Source organism: Mastigoproctus giganteus, chromosome 10 (assembly GCF_048544385.1).
Source record: "Mastigoproctus giganteus isolate SK-2022 chromosome 10, ASM4854438v1, whole genome shotgun sequence".
NCBI classification, from domain to species: Eukaryota; Metazoa; Arthropoda; class Arachnida; order Uropygi; family Thelyphonidae; genus Mastigoproctus; species Mastigoproctus giganteus.
This window is the reverse complement of record NC_143584.1, coordinates 207,058,804-207,072,597: the sequence shown is the minus strand read 5'-3', so window position 1 is coordinate 207,072,597 and position 13,794 is coordinate 207,058,804. Positions and strand designations below refer to the sequence as shown.

The following is a 13,794-nucleotide window of genomic DNA, read 5'->3' as shown; positions in this document are numbered from 1 at the left end:
ACCACATTCTTAACTGCTTTTAAGACTTAATGTAAAGTTGAAATTTTATTATTAGCATTTAAAAACATTAAACCACATTTCAGGATGTTTTTTTCCTGATTTTTATAATATTAAAATAATTGCTCTTAAATTAAATATATATTAAATATACTAAGTTTTTAATAATTGAATATGAGATTTCAGAGTAGTTCTGGAGAGGTTTCTTAGCTCTTTATATTTAACTGCAATATTAAAATCTTAAAAACACTCATTCAGTATAAATTTTTAATTGTCATATTTATTTTTCTCACAATTAGGTTGCCACCAGAATTGAGCTCAGATTTTCTTGAAAGAAGATAATTTCTAATAAAGATAATGTCTTCAGTAAACTCTAGGTCCAAAGCAAACAATAGTTCTCATGTTTGTTCTCTTGAACTCTCTGAAGCACCTGTGAATGTCCCTGGTAACCACAGAGAAAGAGAAAATGCTAGTAATAATCATTGTCATTGTGAGGATATTTCTACAGCTGTTAGTGCAAATGCTGTGAATTATGCAAGCCAAGTAATATTTAATTGGCAGGCCTCCAGAGGCACGGTTAAAGACCGTTTAACATTCATTTTTAATAAGGAGATTCTGAGCGATGTACATTTCATTGTTGGTAAAGGGAATCAGCAACAGAGGATTCCTGCTCATAAATTTGTTTTGTCAGTGGGTAGTGCAGTATTTGATGCTATGTTCAATGGGGCTATGGCAACTACATCTGATGAAATTGAACTTCCTGATGTTGAACCAGCTGCATTTTTGGCATTATTAAGGTTTTTATATTCCGATGAAGTGCAAATTGGACCAGAAACAGTGATGATGACTCTGTATACTGCTAAAAAGTATGCTGTTCCTGCACTGGAAAAAGCTTGTGTTGATTTTCTAAAATCAAATCTTAGTAGTGACAATGCATTTATGCTGTTAACTCAAGCAAGGCTGTTTGATGAACCCCAGTTAGCTGCCTTGTGCTTAGAAACAATTGATAAATATACATCAGAAGCATTAGGTGCTGAAGGATTCACTGATATAGATCATGAAACATTGTGTGTGGTGCTTGAAAGAGACACTCTGAGAATAAGGGAAGCCAAACTCTTCAATCATGTTGTGAGGTATGGTATAAGTTTCTCAAATAGCATATTAAGACATTTGGTGGGGGGCACCTCAGTCATAAATTCCTTATCGGTACAGGTCAGTGTACATTATAATTATCATGAAGTTATAACATTTCTGAAAAATGGTTTGTTTTTAATATATTTCAGATTAAATCTGAAATTTTAGCTGATGTAATCTAAGTCAAATGTATATTCCACAACTAACTACTGTCTGTTTATATTTTGGGAGGCAAATTAGTTACTCAGTCCTGAACCACCTCTTTGTAGTGACTTGCGTAAATACCTGATATGCAGGATTGTTCAGCATACTAATTGGGGCACGATTAACTTTTTGACTGGAGATTGCTACTTGGACCCATTTGTAATATTGGTAAGGGCAAACGACATAAGGTGGTAAGCTTGTACAGCATCAGCCAAAAAAAAAAAAACACCCTAGCTATCTACCTCATCTGTATATCTCCTCTATTAATTTTTGTAATCCTTAAATAATTTTATTCAAACTATGCCCTTCCAGAACATCAGATGGAAGTTTGTTCCAGTAGCCAATTACTCTCTAGCTGAAAGCAAATTTTTGCACATCTATCCAACAACCATCCTTTTCCAGTTTAATTTATATCTCTATGCTGTCTGAAAAAGGACTAAATTTGAAAGTGTATGCAATTCTGCCCACACACACAGTAGGAGGGAGTATGCATTGAGAGCTTGTCAATCAGTTCGACTGCGGAGAGTGTTTTTACAGGGATGTGATACGCTTAAATAGAAGGGGTGCAAGGATTGTTGATGCTATTAAGACAGGTTAGCTGGGTCTGAAAACTGCTAGCTTGGGGCAATACACAAACTAAGATTAACTAGGGCCACAGTAAAGGTGAAAGTGATTCTTGCACTGCTATTGGAACATGCAGTACCCTGGAAAGCAAGGTGTCAGGAATATCAAGCACTGCCATGGATCATCATGAAACAAGTAAATACATGAGCTGTGTTAGGGTAACTAAGAGTAAGAACAGGTGCATGTATACGTGCATGTAAACTAATGCTAAGAGAGCTTGTCAATCAGTTCGGCTGTGGAGAGACTGTTTTTACAGGGATGTGATACACTTAAATAGAAGGGGTGCAAGGATTGTCGTAAGTAAAACTCAATTTGAAGATCAATTTGAATTACTGATCAAGAGGCCCCAGGTGCCAAGCGATTGCAATTTTCCAAAAAGTGATTCATAGTTCTTTTACATCCCTGTCCTTAAAAAATTTCTTTATTTAATAACAGCTCTTGCTAAAAATGTACTTTACAGAGCAAGAAAGGAAAGCCACCTTTCTTTATTTCTTATATATTTATTATTAACACCTACTTCTCGCTTGGTCACACCAGGCACTGCTCCTGCCTCCCCGTGCGGGGCTGGAAGCCTTGGCAGAACAGGTAATCTGTCAAGGGCCAAAAAGAGCAAATATGGAACACAGTAAGTTTCCTCCTCTAGAGCCGACAAGCTCTCAGCCAGATATAGAAAGTGAACATGACATGTCTCAACCCAAGAGGTTTAAGACCAACTCCTCAGACATAGATTTTCCTGTATTTCTCATAATGCACTCTCTTACAGAACAGCCACTCGCCAAATTGTCACAGTTTCTTATCCAGAAACACCTCAAAAGCCTTGCAGGATCTCCTAAAGCAATCAGGGAACTTATTAATAGAAACACAATCAGCAGGAAACATTCGGAACATCTACTGATATTCAGTAAAAGTTTCTCTCCATGGTACCCTAAGCACATCTAAGATTGTTATACCCAGCTGGGACCTATTGAATGTCTCGGAGGAGGAGATAAGTCAAGAACTTCAGGAGCAAAATGTAATTGCAGTTAAAAGAATAATGATTAAAAAGGAAAGTACACTCACACCTATGAGAAATATTATACTCACTTTTATGTAAGATAGGTATACTTTTATGGAAGATAAGTTTGGGGTATTAAATACCCCAAACCTATCTTCTTTGCCGTATTTGACCCTACATACCCAATCCATTGAGATGTTAAGTGCCAAAAATATGGCCACTCTCAAACAGCATGCAGAGGAAACCCAGTTTGTCCCAACTGTGGGTCCTCCGATCACACTCAAAGTGATTGTTCGGCAACAGAACAATCACTTTGAGAACAACCATCCCACAACAGAACAACCATCCCACCTATTCTAGGACATGTGACAGGTGGAAAACTGAAAAGAAAATTGAAGTATAAAATTGAAAATAAAGTGAGCTTTCAAGAAGTGAGAAAATTAATTGCTCCCAGTATTTCTAAACGTACATACTTCAGTGTGGCGCAAAAATATCAATCAGTGGGTGTACACAAACTGATGTTACAGTCCCCTCCAACACTTCAATCTCTGACTCAGCTCAGACTGTTCTCTCTCAGGAACAGTCCAGTATCCCCAAGCACTTGAACCAGGCAAGCAATACTGCTCTTACAGTAACTGCGAAATCTCCTTCTCCTCCAATGATTGATACTACATCAAATAACCAAGGCTCACACATAAAAAAGAATATTCAGGACACATCCATGGATACAGTTCACTCACCCAGACAGGAAGATCCAATCTTAGAGATATATGTGGAAGAAGATATGGACACTGGTCGACCATTCTTCTCCAAAAAAGAAAAACCGAAGCCTGAACGCCATAAACCAGTCACATCAAAAAACAGTCAGATACAGCTTCTTCTACTAAACACCAATAATGCCTTATATTCTACAATGGAATTGTAGAGGATTTCGTAGCAACCTTAACGATATTCAAGATTTAATTATCCGCTATTCGCCAGTTGGTTTTTGTCTACAGGAAACATATCTAACTCCTCAAATTTCTGCTACCAGAAAGAACTATCTATCGACAAGATCGTAATACTTCAAATGCTGCCCTTGGAGGTGTGGCTATCTTGGTTAGCTCAAAGATCCCAACCAAGCAAATTGTTTTACAAACTGAAATTGAAGTTGTTGCCATACATTTGATAGCCCAGATTGTGTTAACACTGGTATCAGTCTATCTCCCACCAAGACATACCTGTTCTTATCAAGGTCTTGAAAACCTGCTAATGCAGTTACCTTCACCTGTCTGTCTCTTGGGGGATTTCAATAGCCACCACCCCTTATGGGGATCGACTAAATTAGATAGGCATGGTCGACTATTGAAACATTTCTGGATAAGCAAAACCTTACCATTCTTAATACAGGTCTACCCACTCACATACAATTATCAGCTTGACAAACGTCTGCAATCGATCTCTCAATATGCTCCCTGATTTTGTTTCCAATCATGGAAGGGTCTGTCATGGACAACTCCATGGGCAGTGACCATTGCCCGATTATTTGTGATCTACTCATTGCACAACCACCAGTATCCCAACCCTGCAGGAAATGGAAGTTCTCTCAAGTCAACTGGGTCAAATTTCAGTCAACTGTCTCCCTGGATGAGAAATTTATATGAGCACAATTAATAGATGAAGCCACAGATTATATCACTTCACACCTACTAACTGCAGCTAAATGTTCAATTCCATTATCGAACCCCCAGTCCCGACAGCACCTTAACTATTGGTGGAATGAAGAATGCACAAATGCAAAGAAGTTAAAAAATAAAGCATGGAATTTATTTCATAGATCCCCAACCACAGCTAATCTTATTAACTACAAGAAGCTAAGGGCAAAAGCACATCTCATTCAAAAACAAGCCAAGAAGAATTCTTGGATTTGGTTTGCATCTACCATAAATAGAAACACTAACTCCATGTTAATATGGAAGAAAATAAGACAGATTTCTGGCAAATTTCCAACCACCCCTTCACCAATTCTTTCATGGAATGGACAAGAACTCTCTGCTTCTGAGGACATAGCAAATGCCTTGGGCAAAACCTTTGCCCAAGTTTCAGCGGCATCAACTTATTCACCGGATTTTCAGAAAATTAAGACCAGGACTGAACAATGAGCCATCAACTTTCGAACCTCAGTTTTCCTTCCATATAATCAGCCTCTTCGATTTTCTGAACTTCTACACACCATTAAAACAACATGCAACAGTGCTGCTGGGCCATACGGAATATCTTATATCATGTTACAAAACCTTGGTGACAAAAACTTACAAATAATGCTGATGTACTATAACCGAATATTTATGGAAAACATTTATCCCAGTTCTTGGCATCGTGCTACAGTTCTTGCCTTTTTGAAACCTGGAAAAGATCCTAACAGTTATAGGCCTATTTACCTATCCAGTTGCCTCAGTAAATTACTTGAAAAAATGATCCATAATAGTCTTGTTTGGATCATCGAAATGCAACAACTAATTATTAATAATCAGCATGGTTTTTGAAAGAACAGGTCCTCATTAGATCTTATGATCAAAGCAGAGTCTGCAATTCGTAATGTCTTTGCAAAAAATGAACATCTTGCTATGGTTTCCATAGACATAGAGAAGGCATTTGATACTACTTGGCATCGTGGCATTCTCAATGACCTCTATGCTCTTGGTCTCCGAGGCAACCTTCCTATATTCATCAGGAACTTTCTCCAGAATCGTTCGATATCAAACCTCACTTTCTACGACATTTTTACAGGAAGAAGGGTCTGTACTGAATGCAACCCTTTTTGCCCTTAGAATCGATTCCATCACAAAAGAACTACCAAATACTGTTGAGACCTACCTTTACGCCAATGATCTCTCTATTTCTTGCCATTCTCAGAACATGAGATCCATTGAACGGCAACTGCAGATATCCTTGAATAAAGTCCAAAGGTGGGCAGAGTTAAATGTCTATTATCTATCACAGCAGAAAACTGTTGCAATCCACTTTTGTAATCAACGGAAAATGCATACAGATCCTGAATTTCAGCTGTCACACTTTACCATTCCAATGACTAGCAACATCAGATTCTTGGGATTAATCCTAGACAGGAAATTAAATTTCCTCGAGCACATTAAATTTCTGCATACATCCTGCCTCAAAAAACTAAACATACTAAGAGCTTTATCTGCCTCGTCTTGGGGAGCAGAGCCTACATCTTTATTGCTCTTATATAGAGCGTTGATCAGATCCCGATTGGATTATGGTGCTCCGCTCTGTGATTCTGCCTGTAAGAGTACACTATTATGGCTAGATCCTATACAGCATTGCGGATTGCACTTGGTGCTTTCAGGACACCCCCTACTCATAGTTTATACATTGAAGATAATGAGCCCCCTCTTTACCTTTGCAGAAAAACACTGCTTCTTAAGTATGCAGCCAGAATACAAAGTTGCTGGCACCATCCTATTGAGCCATACCTCTTTAATCCATCACTGCAAAATCTCTATAGAAACAAACCCACTAAATTAAGGCCAGCAGGCTTACGCCTTATTGAATTAACCCAGAGTTGGAATGTTCCTATTGTCAACAGGCAGGACATAATGAATGACTCGCAACCACCGTGGACTCCCCTCTGCAACTAACCTGCGATACTTATCTTCACAATCATTTCAGCTGCTCTTCCACCTGAGTATAGCAGCTTCTCAGCAGAACTGCATGCAATAAAATTAGCCTTAGACAACATGAATCACTACCCTTCTGTAAAATACATATTATTCACAGACTCACTGAGCTCAATTACAGCAATCCAAAGCTCTTCTTACAAGATTCACCCTGTCTTAAATCAAATCAGAAGCCTCCTACTGAAAATTGAAGAAAATCGCCAATTAGTAACCTTTTGCTGGATACCTGTACATTTGGGGATAAAGGGGAATGAACTAACTGACAAAACTGCCAAAAATCCAACAACTTTTGATTTAACCTCTACCCCAGTCCCATCCTCTGACTATAATCATACAAACAGCATGTCTCATACAGTGGAAAGAGCAATGGCACACCGAAACCAATAATAAACTCTACCAATTAAAACAGGAACCAAAGCTTTTGCGCTCCATCGCAAAAATAGTGCGAAGAGAAGTGGTACTTGCACAGGCACGAATAGGACACACATATCTGACTCGCCTCCATCTACTGACAGGAGAGGATCCTCCTAAGTGTCCACACTATTCAGCACTCTTGACAGTGAAACATATCCTGATTGAATGTCTGCACTATCAACAAGACAGAATATCCATCCTGTTTTCTTTGACAAATCTATAAGAACCGATGACACTACGACATATTATTGGCGAAGATGCAAACATCAATGATTAAATCTAAGGCAGTACATCCAGTTGACATGGTTTGCCAGTGCAATGTTGAGTAAGTTTCGTGTGTTATAAGCACTGGGAAAACAAAAATGAGAGGAGTATATTATAGGCCTAATGACTATGATAAGCATAACAAACAGCTATACAGAGAAACAGTGGGCTAGTAAATTGGAATGTCTTTTAATGGAGGATTTTAACTTTCCAGATATTGACTGGAACTTGCTGGTTGGTCACTCACCAAAAGAAATCTTTCATTGATTTTTTGGATGACTGTTTTCTATAGTGGCATGTTAGAGAGGCAACAACAGGAAGCAGTATTCTTGATCCGGTTATCAGCAGTGATTCTTCATACTTTAGGAATTTGCAGGTAAAAGAATGACTAGGTATCAGTGAACACGGTACTGATGTGAGATTTACTTAAAGACAACCACTTTCGAGGGTAAAGGGAAGGGCGTTTGCATTCATAAAGGTGATTACAATGGGCACAAACCATTTTTTTTTTTTTTAATTCTATGCAGTGGGACCACCAACTGACGGTGTTATGAACAGCAAATTCTAAATTAGCATTAGCATTTTAGCATTAGGAGGCATATGATGCAAGAAAGCAAGCTTATGCAGCATCAGCCAAAAAAAAAAAAAAAAAAACTTCCACTTCACACCTCTGTTCGTTCGAAATACCTGTCCATCTGAGCCTTAAACTTATTTACGCTATCAACTTCCACAACAAGGGATGGAAGTCTGTTCCACCAACCAACTACCCGCTGGCTAAAGGCAAGTTTCCGCATATCTATCTTACATCTGTCTTTCTTCAATTTGAATTTCTGCCTTCTCAGGTAATTATTCTGAGCAAGAGGAAGAATCCCATCAGCATTGAGCATGCTCAAACCATTCAAGGCTTTATACACCTCTATCAGATCACCTCGCCAGTGCCTAGTCTGCAGACACTGTAATTTGCAAAACTTAAGCCTTTCTTCGTAAGAGCAACCCTTTGCTCCATTCACTAATCTTGTTGCCCTTCTCTGAACATGTTCCAACAGCTCTACATCCTTCTTGAAATGAGGCCTCCAGACCTAGACCTGTATGCAGTATTCAAGATGTGGCCTGACCATTGCCTTATACAAGGGAATAATCACCTCCTTATCCCTGCTAGAAAAATTCCTATATATCATTGATAATACACCATGAGCTACTCTTGCAGCCCATCTGCACTGCTCAGAGAACTTCATATCTGCCTGCACAACCAACCCCAGGTCCCTTTCATTCAATACCACTGTTAGTGTAGTACCACAGAGTTGATATGTTGCTCTGGGTTGCTGTTTCCCATATGTAGTACTTTACATTTGTCAATGTTAAACTTCATTTGCCACCTCTCAGCCCATCTGCTCAACCTTTCCAGATCCTGTTGCAGCAGCATAGCATCAGTAATGTCCTTAACAACCCTGCCAACCTTTGTATCGTCTGCAAACTTGGACATTAAGCTTGATATACCATCAATATTATTTATAAATACAGAAAACAAAAATGGACCCAACACTGCACCCTGAGGGACTCCACTGATAACATTAGTCCACGATGAGCAGTGTCCATTGATTACCACTCTGTCTTCTCCCCCTCAACCACCCCTTTATCAATAGCAGCAATTTGCCTCCAGTGCCACACTGCTCCAATTTGTGCAGCAGTCTTCCATGTGCAACAGTATCAAAAGCCTATCTAAGATCCAAGGATATAATATCAAAGTTATTCCCTGCATCCAGTTCTTTTGTGACTGCATCATAGTATCCAATCATTGTTCAGCAAGACTTCCCCTTAACAAAACCATGCTGTGTCTGAGCTGTAACTGAAGTCGTGTCTAGATAATCCTGCAATGCATCTTTAACCAGTGCCTCCATTAATTTTTCTGGAACAGAAGTTAAACTCACAGGTCTATAATTACTTGTGTCAGCCTTTGATCCTCCTTTGTCAATTGGGGTCACATTTGCACATCTCCAGTCTATGGGTTCCTCCCCTGAGTCCAAAGAAGCTCTCATAATTATGGCTAAGGGTTTGCTTACTTCCTTTGCTGCCTCCTTTAATATAACTGGATAGGTCCCATCCACCCCAGGTGCCTTTTTTATGCTTATCTTCAACAATTTCTACTCCACTTTCCTCTCAGTTATTACAAGATTATCTAACTTATTGCCAGAGTTGAATACACCTCTGGCATTCCCCTCGCTGAATAACTCCTCGTGTGTGAATGTCGATGCAAAATATTCATTTAGTTTGTTAACTACCTGAGCAGGATCATCAACAGTTGAACCATCGATATCAAGTGGACCAATCTGATTCATCCCCTTCCTTCTAGAGTTTACATAAGTAAAGAACTCTTTGCTGTTTTTCTTTGCATCCCTTGCCAAAGATTTCTCGTAATCTGCCTTCGCCTGCCTAACCTCCTTTGTAACTTGGTTGCAGATCAACTTATATCTATTATAGGCTTCTGTGTCATGTGTTAATTTATATGTATCCCATGCATTTTTCTTCTCTGCCATATGTCTCATTCTTCTTCTTCTTTGGTCCTTAGCTGGCAGCTGGGGGAGGCGGTTGGCCACGCAACCAGTATGCTGCTGTAGGTGCCGCAGGGTTTCGGACTTGCTCTGTTATGTTCTTCCATACCTTACGATCCATGGCTTCAGTCCTGGCCTGGTTAAGGTCGAGACATCGGCTCTTCAAGTCATCTTCCACTTGCTTGGCCCACGTTTTCCTAGGCGCGGTCCGTTGGATGCTCCATTGGGTGGGTCGTTGTCTCCAAAGGAGTGTGGATGGTATTCTGTTCGTGCCCATTCTACATACGTGGCCAAACCATCTGAGCCTTCGCTTCTGGATTTGGTCGGCAATGGTTGGTTGCTGTTGGCATCTGGCGCAGATGGTATCATTAGTGATGCGGTCGCGAAGAGAGATGCCCAAGATCTGCCGCAGGCATCGCATTTGGAATACCTCAAGTTTGTTCAAATCTAACTTGAGACAAATCCATGTTTCCGATCCGTAAAGAAGAATGGGCAGGATCAAAGTCCGGAAGAGTCGGATTTTAGTCTTTGTGGAAATGTTGGTCCTCTTCCACAGACACTATTTGAGCGAGGCGAACGCAGTGGCCGCCTGTCCAATTCTGCTGTGGATTTCCATGGTGGATGCAACTTTCTTCTCCTGGACCAGCGACCCAAGGTATTTAAAGTCCTGCACTTGCTCGATCTGGACGCCTTCGAGATAGATGGTGGCTTGCGACCCATCTGTTGTCAGGGCCTTTGTCTTACCAGCATTGATCTTCAAACCGTATGGCCGGGCAATGCGGGCAATGTCGTAGAGGATTTCCGTGGCTTCAGCGTCGTTACCGGCAAGGATAGCACTATCATCAGCAAACATCAGGTCAGTCACATAGTGATCCTTGTCATATTGTATGCCCTGTCTGTTTCTGAATGCTTGCCTCATAATGGCGTCGACCACGATGTTGAAAAGCAACGGGGAGGCTACATCCCCTTGGCGGACTCCAGTTTGGATGGTAAATTCCTCAGATAAATCGTTCTGGATGCGCACCTGGCTGGTTAAACCGTTGTATGCAGTTTGGAGGAGTGTGATGACTTTTCGAGGTACATGTTCAACCTCTAGTAGTTTCCATAAGGCAGGCCGGTGGACACAGTCGAAAGCAGACGTAAAGTCAATGAAAACAATGACGGTTCGCTGTCCACACCGGATCCTCTCCTCCATCAGCTGACGAATGGCAAAGATTTGATCACAGCATCCTCGCCCGGGTCTAAATCCTGCCTGTTCTTCTCGACTGGTTTGCTCGCGATGTTTTTGCAGTCTTGACTGGATAATCTTCATAAAGACCTTTCCAATGATGGAAAGGAGGCTGATGCCACGGTAGTTCTTGCAGTCCCGGTTATCACCTTTCTTGTGGATTGGTACGATAATGGCTTTCCTCCATGTTAACGGAATTTGTTCAGTGCACCAGATGGTTTTGAGGAGTGAGTGTAGTCGGCGAAGCAGTACATCTCCCCCGGCTTTGATCGCTTCTGTGGTGACTTGGTCCACTCCTGGTGCCTTGCCATTCTTCAGGGATTGTATGGCTGCTTTCACTTCTTCTACTGTAGGCTCAACATCGACCATGGAGACCTCAGGGGGGGCGATCGAGAGTGCTGTTGCTGGCGGTCCCTGAGGTGGGTCGTGATTATACAGAGCTTTGAAGAATTCACTCCACCGTTGCAGGCGTTCGGATGGTGATCGCACGAAGGTCCCATCAGCATTCTTGATGTTGTCACTAGTCAATTTAGTCTTTCCACTCAGACATCTGAGGGTGCGGTAGAGAGTGCGGTACTCGTTTATGGATGCCGCCACTTCAAGATCGTCTGCCACTTGGTTCCAGTATGCTTCTCTTTCTGCTGTCATTCTTTGTCGGACTTCTCGGTTTAGCTGCCGGTACCGTTCAAAGTCGACCAACTTTGCCTGTTTCCGTTTGTCCACGAGGTCGAGGCACTCATCTGATATCCATGGTTGCGTTCGACGTCGGGCAGGTGGACATAGGGGCTTGGCACATTCCAGGATGGCATCAGAGATCTGCTTTTCTTCTTCATTTATATCCTCGGGCACGGCCAGCATCTCGAAGCGGTTGGATAGGGCGATCTGATATGCCTGTTTGTTGGCAGCATTCATTAGCTGCCTCCAGTCCAGCTTGGCTGACCGAGATGATCTTTTTGCATGCCGTAATTTGAGCTGCACCTTAGCCCGGATGAGGTGCAGCTCAAATGAACTAATGTCTCATTAGTTCATCTGACATCCATTTAAGCCTAAACCTTGAACAATATTTCTTAGTTGGTATGTAAAGCCAATAGCCTTCCAAGATAAGTTCTTTGAATGCTTCCCATTTTGAATTTGCTGTTGGCAACATCATCAGTTGGTCCCACTGTATAGAATTTAAATACTGTCGCAGACCATCATAGTCGCCTTTACGAAAGCAATAACCCTTCCCTTTACCCCTGATGGTAGTTACCTCTTTGAGTAAATCCCACTTCAGCACACTGTGATCACTGCCACCTAGTGGTTCCTTTATCTGCAGATTCTTAATGCATGAAGAATCACTACTGATAATCAAATCAAGAGTATTACTCCCTCTAGTTACCTCTCGAACATGCTGATGTAGAAAACAATCATCCAATAAATCCACAAAAGCCTTGCTTGTGTGGGAGTGACCAACCCACAAATTCCAGTCAATATCTGGGAAATTAAAATCCCCCATTATAAGACTCTCTGATTTACTTGCCCACTCTATTTCTCTGTACAGTTTCTTATTATACTCATCAGAGTCATTAGGCGTATAGCACACTCCTACTCTCAATTTTGATCTCCCAATGCTTATGTCACACCAAACTGACTCGACACTGCACTGTCCAGCGATGTTCACTGGTTTCACTTCCTTTGATATTACGTGTTTCTTAACTAATAGCATAACCCCTCCTCCCTGTCTATCCTTTCTGTAGACATTGTACTCCCCAAATTCCAGTTCTGCATTCCTTATATCTGTGTGACACCACATATCTGACATCCCAACAATATCCGCCTTTGATGCTTTGAGCAATACCTCAAATTCATCAAATTTATTTACCAAACTCCCAGCATTGGTGTACACGCATGTACACCAATTTCCTATTCCTATTCTTAGCTACCCTAACACAATTCATGTGTTTACTTGTACCGCAGTGACTCCCAACAGTCTCTGAAATATCTTGCATCTTGTTTTCCAGTCTTCTGTTCATTCCAATCGAAGCAGTGCAAGATTCACTTTCACCTCTGCCAGTGGCTACTGTTAATCTATTATTCCTTGTATCCCCCCAAGCTAGCAGTTTTCCAACCCACCTAACATTGCCTCGATAGCATCAGCAAATATTCTTGCACCCTTTCTATTTAAGTGTATCCCATCCCTGTAGAAGCAGTCTCTCCTGTTAACAAGTACAGACCAGGCTGAAAAAAATTCTACTCCTGAGCCTTGCACAAACTTTCCAAGGCTGAATTGATCATCAAGGCTCTCATCATATACTCCCTCCTATTGTGTATGGGCAGAATTGCAGACACTTTCAAATTCAACCCTAATTCACGGCTTTTTTTTTTTTTTTTTTTTTTCAACTGTGACCTGTACTTGTTAAGTAATTCTGGTCTCCTACTCTTAATATCATTAGTGCCAACGTGTACAACAATATCACCTTTTGTGCCCTTAAAAGATGATATCCGCTCTACAACGTCATCAACCTTTGCCCCTGGCAGACATACCCTGGTCCTGTTCCACCTATCCTTTTTATACAGCATGTTCCCCGTTTCCCTGACAATAGTCACCTAAAAGGGAAACATTCAGGGAGGTAATTGTAGAAGGTAATAGATTTTCATACTAACTAAGAAATACTGTTGAAGACCGATCTAAATCAATGTCAGATGAACTTGTCAGACTTGTTTGTT

At 41.0% G+C, this 13,794-nt stretch overlaps 1 protein-coding gene across 1 annotated transcript in view; it reads left to right on the top strand.

Moving 5' to 3' along the window:
• Nucleotides 1-302: 302 nt before the first annotated feature.
• Nucleotides 303-13,794, top strand: part of LOC150079815 (BTB/POZ domain-containing protein 2-like) — a 78,478-nt gene continuing 64,986 nt past the window's right edge. The window contains exon 1 of the mRNA XM_090383889.1: nt 303-1,130. Within this exon, the coding sequence (XP_090240015.1) occupies nt 355-1,130 (776 nt within the window). The 5' untranslated portion in view covers nt 303-354. The remainder of the gene's footprint in view (nt 1,131-13,794) is intronic.